Below are 22,497 nucleotides of genomic sequence, written 5' to 3'. Positions count from 1 at the left end.
TTGTTAAAGGAAATGACCAGTCCAGATGCTAATGCTCGCACCCCCTCAAAACCATCAACTTCGGCAAATTGTACTCCGATTTCATTGGATGATGACGAAAGCCAGTAGATAGTGGTTCAAATGGTCCTTCTGTTCTACCTTTAACTAGAAGACATACATCATCAGTTTGGACTGATTTCACGAGAAAGTGAGTTGGTGATGCCATAAAAGCCGAGTGCAACCATTGTCCCAAGCTTCTTGATGGTGGAAGAAGAGCTAGAACAACCCACTTGAAAGATCGTCCAAAAATTTATCCAAAAAGAATATGTCAAGATGTACGACAAACTAGATTGTTTGGTGTAAAGGCTAATCCAACTAACAAAAGTGACACATTGACCTTGGCACCATATAAGTTCCACCAAGAGGATGGGAGAAGAGACTTGGAAAAAATGATTATTTTGCACGAGTACCCCATTAGCATGGTTGAGCACTATGGTTTTAGAAAGTATTCTAAGACACTTCAATTAGGGTTCAAAGTACCGAGTCGCAATACAACTAAGAAAGACATCATGCAAAGATATGTTTCTAAAAAGGGGAATATCAATGCATTGTTGAGAAAAAAAAGTCGGATTACCTTAACTGTTGACATGTGGAGTTAAAATAATTAAAGAAAAAGCTATACAATTGTCACTGCACATTTTATTGATAATGCTTGGAGACTACAAAGTCGAATCATAATGTATTGCATTCTTTTAAAATCTGTTAGGGATAAATTTTTTTTAGCTGGTTTAGTAACCTTTTATTTATTGCATATGGTAGGTTTTGTTATGTCCGAGCCCTTCACACTGCTGAGGTACTTGCTAACACTTTGAAAGAATGCATTCAATGTTAGAATCTTGATTATAGATTGTCTGTTATCAGTGGACAATTGTACAACTAATGATGCAATGATGGATATTTTGCATGGAAAGTTTCCTTATGGTTCACTTCTTTTACACGGCCAATTTTTTCATATGTGTTGTTGTACTCATATATTAAATCTAATTGTTCAATATGGGTTAACTATTGTTGTAGCTGATGGTGTCCAAAGAATTAGAGATAGTGTTGTGTTTTGGAATGCTTTTGATAAAAAAGATCCAAAAGTCTGAATACAAAAAAAAATGGCACTTGGTTGCAAGACTCGGTGGAATTCTACTTTTGAAATGTTTACAGTTGCTATGAAGTATAGGGAAGTGTTTGTTATTTTGGGTGGCCGAGATAATCTTTATAAGAATCCACCGAACAATGAAGATTGGGAGAAAGTAGAAAAAATATGTAAAAAATTGGAAGTGTTTAGTACTACCACCCTTGACTTCTCTGCTTCAAGATTTCCCACTTTCAATATTTATTTTCCCAAAATTTTTACTCTTAAACTTGCTATATCTAATTGGCTTTCGTTTCCCTATGATTATATAAGGAAAATGACACAAGTAATGCTAGAAAAATACAAGTCCTAGATTGGTGTTAATAATCTAATGGGTGTGGCGACAATACTTGATCCAAGATACAAAATGTCCCTTATCCACTTTTATTTTAAAAAAAATATTTGATCGTGATGAAGTTGAGAGGGAGGTTAGTAGAATTAGTACTTTTCTTTGCCAGTTGGTAGAAGAATATTGGTCTAAGAATGATAGGGCTCAAACTACTAGTTCTCGAGCACTTAGTGATATTGGTAACATTGGAGGATATGCACATATGCAAGAATTTGCACAATTTATGGAGCAAGAAAAGAGTCTGAGTTATGAAAAATCAGATTTGAAAAAATACTTGGAAGCTTCTAATGTACCACTTTATGATGATTTTGATATCCTCACCTGATGGAAGACAAATGGAAGCACATATCAAATTCTTTAACAAATAGCTAGGGATATTTTAAGCATTCTTGTTTCTACAATCCCTTCGGAATCTGCTTTCAGCACTAGTGGTGGAGTACTTGATCCTTATCGTAGTCGACTTCTACCAGAAAGTATTGAGGCTTTGATGTGTGCTCAAAATTGGATTTGGGCTAATTTTAAAGGTAGTTTATGATATTTTTATTTTGAATTTATTTATAAAATGGTAACATATCATTTTTTTACATTGAATTTATTTGTCAAATAAAAGTGCAAGTTACTTATAAAAAAGCTTACATATGCAGGTTCAAGTGAAGTTAAAAAGACACAATGCTCACAATTGATAAAAGAATTAGAAAATGAATGTGATACAGAAGTAATAGGAGTGACCTATATTGATTGATTTTTGGAGTTTTTGCACTTGTGTTGCATTTGAAGACATTTATGATGTATTTGAGACATTGTTTGTATTTGGATATGTAAGGACTTTATTTTCTGAATTTTTTAAACTCGTGTTGAAGTTATATTTTATTTACCAATTAAAGGGTCGCGATGATTTTTTTTTTAAATGGTGAGAGTTGGAATAATGTCACATATGTTGTGGGAGTCTAGAGGACATGCATTTCATACTTTTTTCATAAAAAATTTTGGTTTATATTTATTTAACTGATATTTATAAATATATTATATGAAGTGGATTGCGGGAACGGGGATTTGGTGGGTCTGGGGACCCACGTGGGTGGTGGGGCGAGGATGGGGATGAAAATTCTTGATGGGGATGGGTGCAGTGGGAGCATCCCCTGCACCCACCCCGTCCAATTGACATCCTTAGTCAGATCGTCTGAAAAGAGTCAATTTATAACTCTTCTTCGATCGGAGGGACAAATTGTTAAATAATAATTACAACCCGACCCGGGATCCAACCTGGAATCCAACTTGATTACCCCGACCTATATAATAAAATTCTAAGGCATGAGACTGGAGGACTTTTTCTTCCTCTTTGTTTCTAATTCTCTACTCCTCTTGGAGAATGAAATCACTCAACCCCATCCCATTTTACAACTGTTAATCCAGTGCATCAACAAAATGAAATTATAAATGAATGAATTGTTAAAAATAAATTACCTCCTTGGTAAGAAGACCCAAATATGTTTACTATCATTGTAAAATAATTAAAAAATTGTCTAGTGTGATTGAGGAGCTTCCATAAATATTATATCTCCACCTATTTATTCATATTTGAATATTGGATCATTAAAATACATGTAAGATATTTTAATCAATTGATACGTCGATTATTTACCCTAAGAGAGTATTAGAGGATATTTTAGTGTAAGCAATAGATTGGTCTTTCCCACCAATTTTTTGTACTTGTATGGAAGATGAATTTTCTTCTCTTAATTCAACACCAATTTTATACAAAATACATTTTATGAGAACATGTAGGATTAAAATTGATAATGCATGATGGTACATTTACTACAAAATTTGATAATGATACACTTACTATAAAATTTGATATTTATGATGTCATGAAAAACCCAATGTTGATGCTATTTATAAACCCATTTGATTATAATGATGATATTAGTTAAAATTGAGTTTAATTGATTAAATTTATTTAATTCAATTCGGTCAAAGAACGATTAATAATTTTAAAATTTTGATTATCGATTAATTCAATTTAAAATTGGATAATTAATTAAACTTAATAATTAATATTATGTGTTAATTTCAAGACTTCGTAGAGTTTATAAAATTTCGGTTAATTTTCAAGGCAAAACATATATTTCGATTAATTTCAATGTATATTTTATATGTTTTATGCTTATTTTAATCAAAAGACAAAAACATATAAATTTCGATTAATTCAATTAATCGACCAAATTAACCAAATTATTTCAATTCGATTAACGATTAAAGGATTATACAATTCGACTAATGCTAATTCGATTCGGTTAATAATTGAACCGACCATTTGAAATCCCACTCTTGAATGAAGGATTACAGAGATTACAGAAAGTTTCAAATTGCTACCAACCAAAATTTAAAAGAAGTAATTCCGCAAAATTAGTTTCCATTGCGGCACCAGCAACACATAACAGTAGAACGAAAACAGGAACCCTGTAGCGCCATATCAATTAGATCTGTCCTACCAAGAAAAATAATCTAAAAGGTATACCTTAGCATACTGCATCAAGAAAGTCAAGCAGATACACTGCCAGAACCTTGTAACTGCATCAAAATGGATGACCAACCCAACTTGGGAAACACAGTTGGCAAAAACAAATACCCACTTCTAAATCCTGAATTATGCTAAAATCAATAGGAACTCCTGTTCAGTAGACAAACAACTTAGGTTTCACAATAACTCTAATAGAACAAAACATGAGTGAGTGATACATCTTGAATTTTCTTAGAGCTAGTTAGTTTCAACATTAGTATTCCGTATAGCAAGACTGATACTAATAAAATATACAACCATATAACTAAAATAATTCCCAGCACAATAAACCAACAAGCATTCACTTACAAAAATATGAAAACAAGAAACGCTAAAAAGCATCCACATTAGCAGTCACAATAACAAAAATCCTAACCTTGAAAATGCTTTCACCCCTTACTCAATTCTAGCGGTTGAGCTCAGCAGGCAATGGACGATTAAACCCGCCTCTTCGATTCATATACTGCCTGGGCTGCCGCTTAGTCACGGTCCTAACTCCACTAATATCAGTCCCAGGTACATGTTTCCCTTTGGTGGAATCAAAACCAACTGGAATCCCTAACTTCTTCATCATCTCCATCTCATCCTGCTCTCCTGCATCCCCATGCTCATTCTCATTCTCATTCTCATTCTCATTCTCATTGTTTCCTTTCTTCTGCTGCTGCTCTTTAGCTATCTCGTCCACAAAATCCGACACTGCCTTTTGCCTATCCTTCTCCCTTTCCTCGCTTTCGTGGCGGTGACGTTTCCTCGGGGGTTCATCTGACGGTGTTCGGTGCCGGTGCCGGTGATGACGGTGGGCGGAGCGTTCCTGAGAGTGGGAGCGTGAACGGTACCGTTCACGGTCAGGGGAACGCGTAGAAGAGCGCGTGTGACGGGATCGGGTACGCTCCGGAGTGCGGGATCTCTTGCTGCGCGTCCGTTCCCTGTCTCTGTCTCGCTCTCGGTCGCGAACATCTCTGTCTCGCCTGCGATTCGTTTCGCGGTCACGCTCTCGGTCTCGGTCTCTCTCGCGATCCCTCCCTCGTTGCCTGTCGCGGTCTGACATTGCAGAGGATAGCGGTGGTGGACGGAATGGATGGCGTCCAGTAATTTCCCTTGGATCAAAGGAACTAGAAGAACGGAAACTGCGATTCAAAACCACAATAATTCAGCAAATCATAATAAAATACAAATCATGTACTAAATGCAACTGAATATGGCATCGAGAAACAGTGAAAATTGAATAAATTGTCAAGAGAAAAACACGAACCCTATCAGCTTCAGTAAATAACAAAATTGAAGAAATCAAACAGATGAAACCTAGAAAATGAGAATAAAAACGGATAAAGAACTAAATCATTCCAAGAAAATGTCGTTATCAACGATGTAAATGCCAGATGAAATCTTGATTCCAGTGGTTGTTCAATCAATCACTAAAAGAAAAGGAAAGTGGCAAAAGATAGACCGATTAGTACCTTGTAGAGATGATTTTCAATGAGACGAAGCTAACAAAAAGCAGAGAGAGCTTTACTAAAAATCGGAAACGAGAGTCAAATCCAAATCACGGAAGCGATAGAGTAGATACAGTTAAGTACAGAGAAGATCGCCACAAAGAATCGCTACGATGTCGGCGGCAGCGGTGAGAATGGGAGAGAATTTTGGGCGAAAAAAATCAAAAAATGAAAAAGGAAGATAACATCACGCAATCTTTTTTTTTTTTTTTGTGACGTTTCCTTATCAAATTCCCCTACATCCGGATTTGTTTTAGGTTTTTAAGCCGGCAAATAGATTGAGGAGGAAGAGAGCTGAACACCGGCGGTATCAGCTGGCCCGAGGAACGTCTGCGATGGCTGACTGCAAAGTGGAGTGAAGGCGGCGGCTAGGGCAAATGGAGAAGGAAGAAGGGGAGTAAAGAGTGAAAAATAAAAAAGGAACCAAAGCCAAAACCCATCTGTGACCTTCACGTGAAAAAGAGCAAAGGGAAAAGGGGAAATTTCCTCTTCAGTCCCTATAACTTTTTGGGTAAACTATTTTCTACCTTTTCCTTTTACATATTTGAAATTTAGTCCTTGTACTTTTCATATTTCAAAATTTAAGTCAAATTGTTAACACTGCTAATTTTTTTATCAAAATACTCACTTGGTAGCCATGTAAATAAAGAAAATACTTTATAATTAACCTAGATTTAACAAAATAATTTTAATTGTGTTAATAATTGGACTTGAAATTCGAAAAATAAAGGGATTAAATTCCTAGAAATAAAAATATAGGGACTAAATTTAAATTTTAAAAAAATTATAGGGATCTATGGCATATTTTAACCTTTTAGAATACATCATATATGGATGACACTAATAATATGTTTAGTATATGTAATACTTATGCTGACGAATAAATTAATCTTTCATTATAGATACTCCTATACCGACACTAGTAGGACGTGTTGGTATAGGCTCATCGTATACTGACGAATAAGTAATATATTAGTATAGACCTACTTATACTTACGGAATTGGACCGTCAATAAAAGTAAGTGTTGTTATATGTAACAACTCGATTTTGGCCCTAATCGGACAAAGTTGTTCCGGAACCACAAATCATAGTCAAAAAAATATTTTTAAATTATTTTTGGTATTTGCAGTATGTGAATTGATATGTGTAAAAATTTCGTATAAAAATTTGATCGTTTGAGTGCTCAATTTGATAAAATAACTTTATCGCGTAAAATGAAAATTTAGAAGGTCAAACTTAAAAGCACCCAATTGTTGTTGTCTTTCAAAAATGAGGGTTTTAAATGGCAATTAGGCCATTTAGTAGATAGTGGGCAGCAATGATCAATATTGCCCTTAAGTTATATGTTTTATAATTTATTTAATTAAGGTTAATTTAGTCATTAAGTAAATTATAATATTATAACTAAAAATAAGTAATGAAAAGATGAATATTTATCTTTCTTAGCCGAATAGTGAAAATGAAGAAACCTTCCATGGCTTTTTAAAGTTTTGGCACTTCCATAGCAAAATTAAGGTATGTTTTGGTTTTGGTTTTTGATAATTTTTATGTTTTTGAGATCGTTGCTTTGTGTACTACAAGACCCATACTTTAATTTTAGAATTTGATGGTGATTTTGAGATATGCCATTAATGAATGCTTGAGCTTTGTGATAGTTGATGATGAAATATGAAAGATATGTAAATGATTAACATGTTTTGTCTTTGAATGCTTAGTGAAATTGAGTAATTAGGGTTAAAATTGTGAAAATAAAATTTTGAGGGACTAAAATGTGAAATAAATGAAATGTGTGGACTTGTATGTAGCCTATGAATATTCAGCCCTAGCATAGTGTGGGCAAATTTTGTTTATTTCGTGTTTTGTGCAAAAAGGACTAAATTGTAAAAAGTGTAAAATGTCAGGGGCGAAATGATAATTTGTCCATTTATGTATTTTTGGATTTAATTGAATGTTTTGATGAATAAAAATGTTAAATTTGAATATGTTTAGATCAAGAACGAAGAAAACGGAATTGGATCGGGGGAAAACGAAAGTAGTCGAGTAATCGATCGTGTCCGCCGATATCCGAGGTAAGTCAATTAGCAAGTAAATGTTATCTAAATTGAATATATATATATATATATATATATATATATATATATTTTTTACCACACATATGATAAGTTAGAACTTAAAATGTGTAAATTAAATAAAACATTGTAATTTACCTATATATTATAGCCGAATATAAGAATTAATATTAATAAGTTGATGTTAATGATTTACGTTTCATGTATGTTAGCTAAATATGCTATAAATTCAATGATTGAAACAAATGGTGGAATAAACATACATAGATGTGTAAATTGAATGTAAGGCTTAATTCTTTGGATTGAATTTAAGTTATGAGTTAAAGATATGGTTCTAAAGTATATTATAAGTTCTTGTAATAAAATTTAAATACTATGAATTACATATATTTTTGTGCGTATTGTTAAAACATAGTTATATACGTATATTCATGTTCTTGAGCTGGAAAATTAATGTATGAATTTTATAGGTATAAGAGGGTTCGAACATAGATTACAAAAACATTTGTCTTTGAATGTAATGTTTTTTTTTTAGTTATACCTATGTGGTCCGAATGTAAGTTTACTATGAAGAATCGAATATAATTCAATGTTACGAATATGCGATTCTTGAGTAAGACTTATGTAATTATAAATAACTATCGAAAGAGCGTCTTTGTATTTAAGATTCTCGGGCTTGTGCCTAGCGAGCTTAATCTTGGTGAAATATTGAGACTATCGTCTAGCAGGCTTAATCTGGGTGAAATATTCAGATTATCGTCTAGCGTGCTTAATCTTTGGTGAAATATTCAGACTATATCGTCTAGCGTGCTTAATGCTGGGTGAAATATTGATTATCGTCTAGCGTGCTTAATGCTGGGTGAAATATTCAGACTATCGTCTAGCGTGCTTAATGGGTGAAATATTGAGACTATACATCTAGCGTGCTTCATGTCGATTACGGAATCGTGCTTTAAGCCTAACGGGCTATGTCTTGGTGAATTTATTTAAAACGTGTGTTCGAAAGTTCTTGTTAATGTAATTTTAAATGTAGTCGACCATGTGAATGAATTATATCTGCGGTATGTATTAATTAAATGAATGAATGGAAATAAGGTAAGTTGTCTATTCAAATGAAATATCATAAGTGTTTGTAATATTATAAGTTACCAATTTTATTTAGAGATGTAAATTGGCTTAGTTGATAACTAAGCTACCATAACAAAGGCTTATATATATATATATATATATATATATATGGATGAATTAAGGTATGTTTAGATTAATAGAAGTGTATATGGAATTGAAAGTGTAACCAAGAGATGTATAATATCCTTATAAATAATTTAATTGTTCTTTTATTTTATTTGTTAAATGTTATCTATGCTATTGACTTACTAAGCTTTAAAATGCTTACTGTATGCGTTTGTGTCAGTTTATTTTGTCTTATAGATTTTGAGGTGGTTACGAGTTCGGGATCGTCAGTAAAGTTTATCACACTATTGGATAATTACGGTATTTTAAGCTGAAATTTTCTTGAAACTATGGCATGTATAGACTAGTTTGAAATTGTTTCTTTTGAGAGTATATTTGTATTAAAGTGATGCGAATATGACTTAATTAGCTTGCTCTACTCGATTTTGGATTGGATTAAAGACCATGCACATTTTGGTTTTGGTTTGACATTATAGGAAAATTGTAAGGTAAATAAATGTTGTGTGTGTGGTTTATTCGAACTAGGTATGAGCTTAATATATATATATAACATGGTTATAGGTGAAAGTACACATTATTTTAGAGAGGAATTTGGTCTTGAATGCTAATGAAAAGTTAAACTTGAGAAGTTGGATTCTATATGCAAGTATATATGTTAAAATAGGGTATGAAATGCATTTTATAAGGTGATGAAATAAAAATTTGGTAAATGATATTTGTATAGATAATTACGTGTGTGCATATGCGGTTTTAGTATTTATATACATATATATACTTGATAATTAAAGTTGGCCTTGAAGTTTATAATATTTTGAAATAAGGCGATGGTTGAATATGCATGTTCGGCTTGGTCATAGTAAATATTAAGTAAAATGTTTAGCATCCGCATGATATATATATATATATATATATGTATGTATAATGGTGATTTATCAAAATGTTTGACATTAATGATGGGGTGGTTGTTGTTAAATAATGAACTTTGCTTAAAAGTATATTTGACTTGTTAAATATATAATATGAGAATAATAAAGTTGAAAGTATATATGCAGTTAGTGAGTAGAGAATATTAAATTATTGAATTATAAATTTATGCAAAGGTTGAATAAAAAAATGCTATGTCTTGGACTGTATTAGTAAATATTATATATATATATATATATTTGTATATATATATTCATATAGAATGTCTTGAAATTTGTTTGATTCAAGTATATAGGTGATAAGAAATATAATTATGTATATAAGATTTGCTAAATTGACACGGATATATATATGTATGAATTGCTATATGAAACTTAAGTTTTTCATTAAATGAGTATATATATATTATTTATATTCGAGTATACCTTTGATTAAATTTGGTTGCGTTGATAAGGAATGCAATTATATAATAATTTGAATTGTCCAGTAAGTATATTTAGCATTGTTCTTGCGTGTTTAAGATTGTTCAATAATTGTCTATAATCATGTTAAGTTCAGTAATGCCTTGTAACCCTAATCTGGCGACGGACATGGGTTAGGGGTGTTACAGTATATGACAAATTATTTGTAGTGTATTCATCTCTAATTATGCGTTCATTGTAATTTAGTTTCTTTATCTTTGGAAATATAAAATAGGGTTTAGGGTTTGAGTTTATGGGTTAGGGGTTGATGGGGTCTGTGGTTTAAGGGTTTAAGTTTAAGGCTAGGGGTTTTGGGTTTGAGGTTAGGGTGTAGTGGTTGAGTTTAGGGTGTAAGGTTTTAGTGTTGAGTTTTAGGGTTTTGTGATTTGGTTTTTAAGGTTTTAAGTTTTGGGGCTATATGTTTAGGGTTTGAGGTTCATGTTTTAGGTTTGAGGTTTTATAACCCAACCGTTGGGTCAAGATATAGGAATGTCACATTTGATGCCAGAGTAACTATGGCCACATATTGATAAATTGACCCTTTAACAAAGAATATTTTGTTATCATTATCATGTTATTCTCCTATTAAAGTTTTCTTGATTCAATCTGGGTAAAACTTTTAGCAACCTTTTATTTCATCATTACATATGTACAAACCAGGGCTCCAATATGGATACTGGCACTAAGGTATCGGTACCTTAGCTTAGGTATTGATACCCCTGTCTTGGTATCAATACTGATTTAAGCTTCGATGTTTTAGAAAATCAAATAAAATCCATATGTATCAATGCCCTGAATAAAGTATTGATACTTTGACTGAAGTATTTCTCAAGGTATCGGTACTATGTCTCTGATATCGTTGCCAAATTATGATTCGATGTTTTAAAATAAGAGAAAATTTACTTTCGGTCAATTTGCACTTTATACCCTAGCCTCTCATATTTATTTCAAAATAACCCCATATGTTCAAGATACAAAATTTATTCTCAAATATTATTATCCAACCACTTGAAGAATCATATGATGTTTCCTTAATGAATCCTATATACATGCTTTTAATACTAAAGTTTATCAAATTAATACAATTATTATAGTTTTACAAATAAATCTGTTAAGGGTCATGTACTTTCAAAAATTAGATTACCCTTTTTATATTGTAATAGTCGATTTTTAGTGGTGTTGAAAATAGGGGTTTGAGACTACCAAATTGATGAGTAAGCTCGTAAATTTTAATATTTAGTATTTGAGTCAAATGTGATTTTAGAAATATTTTTCATTAGTAATTTGTGTTTTATAAGGATTTATTAGGTCAAGTGGTTTAGAAAATGAGGTATCGAGACCTTGTTTCTATAAACCGAGCTGTAAATATTTTTATAAATATTTACGGAGTGTCATTAAGGTGGTATTAAAGTTTCGTCAGAAAATTTTAACATTTTGATAGTTAATTAATTAAAAAGGACTAAATTGAAAAGGTGCAAAACTTACTAATTAAGAGAAATAGTAATTAAATAGCTTAAATGGTAAATAAGGGATGACTTAAAGAGTAAATGAGCCAAAAGAAGATGGCTGAGGCGGCATAAGCAGAGAAAAGAAAACAAAATAAGGTGAATTAGGGGCAAAATGGTCATTTGGTGAAATTAAAAAAAATAAAACAAACGGCTAAAATGATTTCTAGACATTTCATCTCTAAATTTCAGTCTAGAAACACCATTGAAGAGCTCTTAAGAATCTGATTTTTTTTTATTTTGCTACATGTGAGTTTAATTCTTACCTTTTTCTTGAAATTTTATGTTTTTGAGACTTTTACAATTAGGTCCAACTAACTATTTCATTAGTTTTTGATTTTATTGAAAATTTTGAAAGTTACCATTGATGAATACTGGATATTTTTCATGAAATAACATGGATTTAGAGCTTTCATTTTGTTGTATGATGATTTTACATAGTAATTTGGATAGATAATGATTTTAGGACCAAATTGTGAAAAGGTTAAATATTAGGGCTTGATATTAAATTTCTATTTATCAAGGGCTGTATGATAGCCTAGAATATTTAGATAAATTATCAATTGAGAAAAATTAGTTCATTTGATAGACTGATTAGTTAAGGGGCTAAATTGCAAAAGTTGTAAAAGTTGGGGTAATTGTGTAAATTCAAAAAATTGAGGGGTATTAATTGTGAAGTGAATTGGGACTGAAACATATGCTAATGAATGAGTAATTTTATATTTTAGATAAAGAACCCGTAGATACTCATGAAAAAGGAAAATTAGCAGAATAGTCCCTGAACTCTGCAAATATTACAATTTAACCCAGGTAAGTTCGTACGGTTAAAATTAAATATTCATATTGATTTGATGAATGGAACACAGGATATGAGTACATTCAGCAATCGGTGAATTGACAAAATTGGAGGAAAATGACAGCAAATTACCCAAGTAAATCGAGGTTCAAAATTTGTTGCGAACTTTCGTGTTTACTTTCCGTTCAGTTCAACTAAGCTTCTATTTAACCCTTATGAGTTTCCGTTTAGCTCTATTGAGCTTCTGTTTAACCCTTATAGGTTTCCGTTCAGCTCTTGCGAGCTTTCATTCAACCCTTATGGGTTTCTGTTTAGCTCTCATGAGCTTCTATTCAGCCTTCAGGCTTCTGATAACGATGTGCTCTTTTTCATAAGTCGTTCTCTAATTTGGTAAAATTTGGTAAGTGAATTTTGTAATTGAAGTGAAAAACTTATTGTTTATTTTTGGTATTGATCTGAAATAAGTGTATTCATCAATTGGCGTTGTGATTGGCAGGAAGTTTACATTGAATGATCTTATTTAATTGATTTTGTTATATTAGTTTTGGTAAGATTTACGTTTAACCCATCAAACTTACTAAGCTTCATTAAGCTTACTTATGTTATTTAATGTCTTTGTAGATTCTCGTGAGGTCGGAAGATCGGATCAACACATCAAGCCACACTATCCAACTTATTATGGTAGTTTTTGCAACGTACACTATGGTTTATATGACATGTATAAGGTTGGAATGGTTTTAAGTAAAGTTGGTTTGTGTAAATATTATGAATTACATTTTGTTTATATTTCCAATCAACTTGTATATGTATGTGTAGTCTTATCATGTTTGATTTATGTTTAGGTGTGGTTAATTGATGGATAGTTTATAGGCATGTTGGTGAATGAGTTAGTATGGTATAAATGGTATAAATATGCAATTATGTGTTTGATCAATATGATAGACTTGAAATGCTAGGATATATGAGATAATATGACATACTTAGAGCTTGAGTTAAGTGTATTGAAGGTATTGTTATGGACTATAAGTATGAAATTTGAACTGTTTAGGTTGAAATCAAATATGGGTGAGAAATGTGGCCTTAAAATGGCCTATTTTCGTCCACACAGGAAGAGACACGGGCCTGTGTCTCAACCGTGTGCGACACACGGCCTAGCACTTGGGCATGTGGTCTGGCCGTGTGTCCCCTGCATCTTTAAAATTGAGAAACAGAATGCACAGGTATTTTCACACGGCCTAGTACACAGGCGAGTGGCTTGGCCGTGTGGCCCCTGCAACTTAATTTTACAAGTTAGTATGCTCACAGGGCCTAGCACACGGGCGTGTGGCTTGGCTATGTAACCCCAAGTCAGGGAGTTATACGGGCATGGACACGAGCTGGGACACGACCATATGCCTCTATTTTGAATGCCCACATGGCCTGGCCACACAGGTGTACGTCCCCTACACCTAAGGAAAATTTTTAAGTTTTGCAAAAAATTCATTGAGTTCCCGATTTAGTCCCGATTTATTTCTACTGTATATTTTGGGCCTTGAGGGCTCATACAAGGGACAATATGAGTGATTTATGATTGGATTCTGATATATATGTTTAAGGATATGAAATGTTCGCATTTGATCTGAAAAGTCTGGTAATGCTCCGTAACCCTGTTCCGGCGATAGATAAAGGTTAGGGGTGTTACATATATGCCATATCTATTATCAAAATTTACCAATTTTATCAATTAGGACTTCCTCAATTCATCTTATATCAATTAGTCACTTAATGTCTCAAAAATGTTTTTGAATTTCATTTATGTATTAGTAAAAATCCTCATTTGCAATAATTTCCTTGCATTATAAATTCTCCTATTATTTCTCCTCCTCTCCAATCTACATCCTTATTGTACATATACAAGGTTCTTTAGTTTTAGTATAACATGCTTTCATGTAACATTAATTATAATTACATGAATCATATGTATACTCTTAGTAAAATTGTCCATTCAAGTAGTAGTCAATAAATTATTTTTATCTTTTCTATAGAACTCAAAATTTGGATCCACTTATTCTTTTTGAAACTAGACTCAATTAAAATTTTACAATAAAATTTTAGAGTTTGCACATAAGTCAATCAATACAGTTTATTCCTCAAAATTTCCCCTATCCTGTTGTTTGATAGATTCGATCCTTCTCCACTAAAAATTAATTATCTTTTAGCTCAGGATTCGTATTACGTTACCATTTGTTTCTCTTGAAAATAGACTCATTAAGAAATAAAACATATAAATTTCATCCAATAATAAATTTTTTTATCATTTTTTTTATGTTTAGCTAAAGTCAGAACAGGGGAATTCGAATCCATTTTGTCATTGTCCCATAAAAACTAATATATCTTAAAACATACAATTTCATTGCTTACATTGTTTCTTCCATATGAATATAAACTCAATACGCTTTAATTCCATATTTAATTCAACCTCTAACTAAATTTCTATGATTTTTAGTGAATTTTCAAAGTTAAGACAACGCTTCATCCAAACTGTTTTAATGAAAATATTTTCTTTTCTATATTTCTTTGCACTATCTTTCATTCAATCATACATAATTACCATAATTTTGATTACTATTCAATTTAATCACTTATGTTGATGTGTAGATTACATATTCATTTCTTAATATTAGCACTTTTCACAATACAAATCACATTCTCTCTTACTTACCATTTTAGTGTTTTAAGTCCTATACTTCATCAAATACTTTCTATTTCTAGTATTTATATTAAAATACATGTTTCATACATCTCATTCACAACATATTTAACTCAATCTATTGAAATACAAGTAGGGTTAGTATGAAACTTACCTCATTTGTCAAGATTTTCTTCCTTTCTTCTTCATTTCCATGCCTTTCTCATCTTCACCACTTTCCTTCCCATTTTTTTCCCATTTTCTTCATTTTCATTACTATTTTCTTGCTTCTAAATTGATGAACGTATTCTTTAGAATCTCTACTTCATCTTTTCTCTTTGGTGTTTGAGGAAAAATTGAGTTTTCATGGCAAAAGGCTAAATTTCTTAAGAAGCAAAACTCTCCCCCCATATATATATAGAAGTGATGGACGGTTGGTGTAGGAGAAATGAAGAATTTTCTTCATTTTTCTACAAAAATATTTTTAATAAAATATTATTAATTAATTTAATAATTTAACTTTTAATGATTTCCATCCAAGGGTCATAATTTCTTCTTACTTTTCAATTTAATCTAAAGGCCCAAAATTTTCCATAACCAAATATATTTTCCCATAATTAGCTTATTTAAGAAATGACTATTTTACCCTTGTACTTTCTCTACAATTCCATTTTTATGACATTTTTTGGTAAAATTTATAATTTTGTCCTTCTCATTTCTTCATTTGTTCAATTTGGTCATTCTAAATCCTTTCAAACTTAAGATATTTTTACTATTGGCCCTTCAAATTGTCTATATTTATACTTTAACCCCTCACGTTTTAAATATTTACACTTGTACCACAGAACTTTTCTTATTTTTACTATTTAGTCCCTAACTCAATGGAGTTTTGGGAATGCTACATTTCAGGTTTACGATTGGGGGTTTAAGGCCTGAGGTTTGAGTTTGAGTTTGGGTTTGAGTTTGAGTTTGGGGTTTAGGGTGTAGGATATAGGCTCTAGGATCTAGGGTTTAGGATTTGGGTCTAAGGGTTAGGGTTTATGGTTCAGGGCTTAGTGGTGATGCAAATTGAGCAGTTAAATCGAGTAAATTATATGAGTGAAGTACAGCTCAAACAATTTCCTAGTGTTTGCTTTATGACTTAACATTGGCTTGAGAAAAACACATAGTCCCTTTCAAAGTTTTGAAGGAGGTAAACAAATAGGCTTACAAATGAGGTGGAAGGCATCTATTTATAATCACATTAAAGCAAAAGAATTGCCTAATACTGCACGGTTTGTGAGACTAAAGTTCTAACCCCATGACACATACACATATGCAGGCATGTATACATGTGTATAAATGTGTAGATGTATGTTTACATAACCAATTATGCATTAGCATAATTTGAATGATTGGTAACAAAACTACTAACAACTATGTTTTTATATCAATTTAATAATACATTTCAAGGGTTGAAGCAATCAAACACCCTTTAAACATGAGAAACCCAAACCATGCGATCATATGTATGCTGCCACATATAAAAACTTACAATCATTTTGGAACTGTAAGGACTATAATCTAAAGAGTTCTAACCAAAGGGTGTTAATATTCCCTAACTCACTATCATTTGGAATTGTAAGGATTATAATCTAAAGAGTTATAACTAAAGGGTTGTAACAATATTCCTTAGGAAAATTGGAGTAAGCATATGTCCCATGAAGCAAACATTTTGATTAAAAACTAACAATGAGGAAGAGGCAATTGGTTGGAATGGCTAGCTTTGACACAAGATAGTTGAAGTTAAGGTTATTTCAAATTTTTGGATATAACCTGCAAATTGAAGTCTATTTATTCAAAAAAAAATGGGAAAATTAAAGGAAATCTTTCATTTATTTTTTTTCCTTTTATTAAAAAAGCTTGCTGAAAAGGGTAATACACGCAGTATGCTAAGAAAATGAGAGAAATGAATAAGACAAAGTTTGTTGAGAAACATCAGAAAAGAGGAAGTAAAATGTGAAGGGAAATAGAACTAAAAAAAAGCTTAAGGATGAGTTAAATAACCAATGCTATTAACAACTCTCAAGCATCTAAATTTATAAGAATTTCATGTCAACTTCAACATATTATCATTTTAGTCCCTAAACTCAAAACCAACCAAATTCACTTTACAAAATAGTCCTATTTCATAATAAAGCTTCAAACCCAATCATTAACATCTAAAAAGCTTTAAAAACAAAACTACTGACTTTTCAAAACTTTGACAGTATTATAAAATAGTCTCTCGGCTAGCTAAATTAAGTTACGACGATCTCAAAAACATAAAATTTACGAAAAATGGACCTTAGAAATACTCACATGCAAGGATCGAACCTCAACCTTGAAAAACAATGGCGTATTAAAAAGAACCATGAAAAAGATGATGAATTTTAATTTTATGTTTTAACCCTTTCCATATTTACTATTTTAACCTTAGATTAAATAAAAATTAATAAAAAAACATACATATAAATCATCTATATAAAAAATTATGGCATAATTGCCATTTAAAACCTTTCAATTATGTTTTTAGACCTATTTAGCCCGTATAAATTAATAGCGACTAACTTTTGTAGTCTTTACAATTTAGTCCTTATACCTTAATTAACTATTCAAACATCAAAATTAATGGATCAAACTTTAATACGACACTCTAATGATCGCGTAAATATTAAATAAATAATTTTAAGGACTCACTTAATGGAATTGTGGCCCCAAAACCACTATTTCCAACACCATTGAAAACAGGCTATTACAGGTACTCCCTATGTTAAAGGAATGTCTTGGAGGCATTCTAAGTGGCCTATTAAATATCAATTCAACTGTGCTATCTTAGTGTTGAGAAATTTCACTTAGTGAAGTGTTTCTAATAGGATTTGGTGCAACAAGGTCAGTAGCACCTTCAAGTTTCCACATGGCAGGAATGTTAATTTCATGCCATTGTATTGTTCTTGGGATTGTGGTATGAGATCTTGAGGTATCTGTTTCTATCAAAAGGGTTTCTCCTTTTGGGTTTTGAAGTAAAGTCTTGGTATTGACTACAGAATACATAACTTTGAAGTGGAGCTGATAGACTAAAGTTAATACTTCAAATCCAAGAAACATTTTGTAATTATGGGTATGAATTTAAAGGGTCAAAGATTATAAAATGTTTTTTATCAGTTAAAGAAACCATAAACTTTTGTAGTAATTTAAATGTATTGGGCCAATACATAAGTTTGTTTCTATAGTTCCTAGTAAGGAGCCATTAAACATAATGTGTCTTTGGTCTCTTAAGACAATTAAAATTGAGGTAATTTTAGTGGCTTCAACACTAAGAGATTTGGCACCGACTTGGACTAATCCAAAATGGACATATTTATATTTTTGCTCTTTGAGTTTATTAATGACGACCTTAACTAATAATTGAATTGTTTCATATTCTTTTTGAATAGGTAAACTTCTTTCTTTTTTTTTTTATAACGTAACTACAAAAGGCATTTAAAGTTTTGAAATTTGTTTTCGTATAAACTTGGTTTGTTGGAACTCTCAGGAGAGTCCAATTATCAAATCTCTGGGAAACATTTTCATAATGTTTTTCTTGTTCGTTAATGGTATTATTTGAGGTTTGGTCAAACTCTTGGGATTGGTTAGAGGTAAAGTCCACAATGGTATTATTTTAGGTTTTTGTATTTCCTATAGAGGAATCTACTATCTGAATTTCTGGATTACTACGATTGCCTACAAGGATACTCTGTCCCTAACACGCCTAAACCATGACTAACTGGACTGTGTATTAGTACTCAGCAAAAATAATAATACATTAATAAATACAGTTAAACCAGAACTTAGAAATATTGAAAACAAAATTGAAGATTTCCAAACATAGAATTACTTGTTCCTCCTTGGTTATTAGACAGAACTTAAGTTTATATACTACTTAAGTTTTGCTTACATAAGAGTCATAGTCTAACCACTTTTTTATAATGTAAAGCTAAAAATAATCATAGGATAATCTTGACATAATTCAATATGAGTCTCGGTGTAATTCAATGTCTTCTTCAAATATAGAAAGTGACTTTATTTGATCCACAAATAACTAATTTTTAAGATTTCAATTTTAACTCAACCGGTCTCCATGTTTTGGGCTCCAACACATTCAAATATATTAAAAAAATAGCTTATACTTTATTCTAAAATTTACCAACTTTAAAAAGAGAAAGGATTGTATGAAACTGTGATTTCACGTCATCCTTATCACTTTTCAATGAGAGAATGGTTAATCAGATTTTTCCTCTTGATTTTCAGCCTTTTCCTCCTGAAAAAATTCAAATCAAACTAAAAACATTAAAAATTAAGAAAAAAAATATGATTTATCATTCTCCCATTAAAAAAAGATAAGGATAACGTGGAATCAATCCTTCCTCCTTAAAAAAATAAGGCAAATACGTCTGTTGCTGCTATTTCAACCACCACAAAATATTTTTGTTACCTTCAAATGCGTGAACTGTATATATATTTAATCATAGCTGGCGTTAAAACTAACTCGATATTAACAAATTTGTAGTGGCAATGGAAATTCCAAACATTGTTTATTTGTGGCAATTTAGCATATTTGCATATTCCTTATCTTTTATTTGCATTCTTCACATGTTCATATATCTTTTCAAGGTGGGACTTTATTTGTGGAAAGTAGCCATTTCTTGATATTAATTAACTTCTAACTTTATTTTCCCTTTTTATTTTGGCTAAAATGTGGCATAGAAACCTTCCACCAATCTCACCATTTTGTATAACAAGATATTAAAATGCTTCTAGAAACCATTATTGTTAAGTCAATCAAAAGCCACTTTTTTCTAAAACCATTTGATATTTTGATTCGTTTTACTAAAAAATAAGGGTTGTTTAAAATTTAAGTGTTTTATTAAGTTGGTGTTAATTATTAATCGAGTCTCAACTCAATTGCGAAATTATCAAAAAGCTTTAAATTTTTAGTAAAGAACAAATATTATATTAAGGGTAGTATTGTCTTTTTGTATTTTTATATAGAAAATATATGTGCACAATGGTATTTGAACTTGAAACCTTATTGCATTTATAAGCTCAACTTTACCATTTCAAATAAAGCTCCAAGTGGGATGTGCCTCGTATTTTAGGTCATATAGACAGCGACGTTATGACGAGAAACTTTTCGACGTTGACGTCACGACAACAGATGACATGAATGGAGATGTTGCTACATGGCAATGTGTTCCCCACATAAATTGAGTTTTTTTCCCCAGTTAAATTTACTATCTTTTCCCAGTTAAACTCTGATTACTTTAGGAATATTTTAGTATGATTAAACCTCTAATCTTAGCCTATTTAAAGTGGCATTGTATCCCTGTTTTGTAAGGCTAATTAAGAAGGCAATTAAAGATGTAGTACTACAAGGCTTTTCTTTTGGGGGCGACAAGATGTAGTCGCAGATGAGTTCTGGTGAGAGTTTTTGTGGTAATTATGGAGAGAATTTTGTATCCCTTTTGAGAGAACTCTATGAGAGTTAAGGTTTTATTTCCGAGGTTTGGGTTTGTACATTTAGTACATTTAAGTTTATTTTCTCCATATTGTATTCTCGTTTATTTACTCATTTAGTAAAAAGTCGAAGGCTCCTTTGCCCATAGTTTTTATCCTTTTCAGAGGAGTTTTCCACATAAAATTTGTGTATTCAACTTTCTCTACCTTTTCTCTTTTGTTGTTTATATGAGTTGATCCCCAACACTCCCATTTAATTTTTATTTCAACCTTTTATAAATTTCTTAAACTTTTTTTCACCCACATCGCCGATGTATCATAATCTAGTCCAATTTAACTTAAGATACCTTAATTTAATGGTAATGAGTTTAAGTCCCACGTATATAATTAGTATTGTAATATTCAATTTTTATTGTAGTTATTTAGCTTGTAATTTTATTTTATTTTTGAAAATTTTTATTGTATATCTAGCTAAAAAGAAACAAACAGGTTGCAGATTGGCAAGGTTGGAAACTTGGGTGATGCTTAATCTTTGCTTAAAAGAAATGTTGTTAATGAGTGTTTTGTTATTATTAATTATTAATATATATCAACCCCTTAAATGCTAGGTTTTTGGTTTCATAATTGAATTTATAAAAGTAATTTAAAGAGGTTAAAAAGATAATCATATCTTTATAACAGAAAATTAAAAGTGGAAGATATTTTTGAAGCCAAAGTATTTTATTCTGTCCTTGCACCGTTTGTATTGTTCTCAACTATCATTAATTACAAGGACCCACTGATTTTAAGATCTAGCTATACCCAACCCACCTCTCATACCTAGAAAAGCAAAAGACACTGATAACCATATATACCGCAATCAAGCCTACTCTCTCTTTTTTTAATGCAATCAATGATTGTTTTATAGTTTCTGATCATCTTCTATCATGCTTCACTTCGATTTGAAGTATCCAACTAGTCTTGTTTGAATATGATTAGCCCTTTTCCTTTTGTAATAAGATTCTCTATTATTTTATGCTTTAATTTGTCGATCATGCCTTTTTTCCTTCCCTTTCGATTAGATCCTGTTCATATAGCTTTGCTTTCAACTTCTTTGTTTATATCCCACATTATTCTATGCAGGAAAAGCATCTGCTATAAAGTAGATTCTTGGCCTCACCTTGTTAACTAACTCTTCATGTTGTAATATAAATGCCATCCATCTCATACAACATTTAAAAACTTGATAAATATCGAGTTTTTCTCTCGATACAATAAATATTGATATAGTGTAAATACAGGGAATTAATTGATACCCTCATCACATTATTAATGAACCAACATTTATTTTGTCGTGAAATTTAGGTGTGTGTCTTTGAAAAGTATGATTCCTTAAAAGATATTGTATGTGCTTGAATATATATATAGCTCGTTTTGTTAATATCACACTTATAATGGCATTTGGTTCCCTCGCCAACTTCTCATAAATGCATTCATGCTTTTATGCCTCCCTGTGATTTATTGCAATGAAGGTAGCTAAGTCTAGGAATCTGTTCACTGTGATTGATAGTGAGAGGGTGACTGATAAGATAATCAAATGGTTATATATACGGCGTGTCACAAGTAACTCATTTTATCGTACAAGAATAAGTTTTTTAATAATATAAATAGATAGAATTTTTAACAAAATAGTTAATTTGCTCTTTGATTTAACACGAAGGGATTAATTTACCATTATTTTTGTAAAAGAGGCAACATACAATCCGACTCTTAATACTAAAACCCTTATGCTACTTTTACCTTCATATATTCATATCAT

The 22,497-nt window shown here is 31.4% G+C and overlaps 1 protein-coding gene across 1 annotated transcript; it reads right to left on the bottom strand.

The window, feature by feature from the left end:
* Positions 1 to 4,193: 4,193 nt before the first annotated feature.
* Positions 4,194 to 5,980, bottom strand: LOC105792132 (uncharacterized). Its single transcript, XM_012620547.2, has 2 exons — positions 5,532 to 5,980; positions 4,194 to 5,201 (listed from the first exon to the last, which is right to left on the bottom strand). The coding sequence occupies exon 2, from the start codon at positions 5,120 to 5,122 to the stop codon at positions 4,481 to 4,483; it is 642 nt and encodes a 213-aa protein (XP_012476001.1). The 5' UTR covers positions 5,123 to 5,201; positions 5,532 to 5,980; the 3' UTR covers positions 4,194 to 4,480.
* Between the last annotated feature and the right edge of the window lie 16,517 nt (positions 5,981 to 22,497).

The sequence above is a fragment of the Gossypium raimondii genome, chromosome 8 (genome assembly GCF_025698545.1).
Source record: "Gossypium raimondii isolate GPD5lz chromosome 8, ASM2569854v1, whole genome shotgun sequence".
Classification (NCBI taxonomy): Eukaryota; Viridiplantae; Streptophyta; class Magnoliopsida; order Malvales; family Malvaceae; genus Gossypium; species Gossypium raimondii.
The sequence above is the reverse complement of the archived record's forward strand: the minus strand, read 5'-3'. Positions and strand labels throughout refer to the sequence as shown.

Excerpts from the sequence above, each read along its gene's own strand:
- LOC105792132 (XM_012620547.2), bottom strand. The coding sequence starts at position 5,122 with ATGTCAGACCGCGACAGGCAACGAGGGAGGGATCGCGAGAGAGACCGA.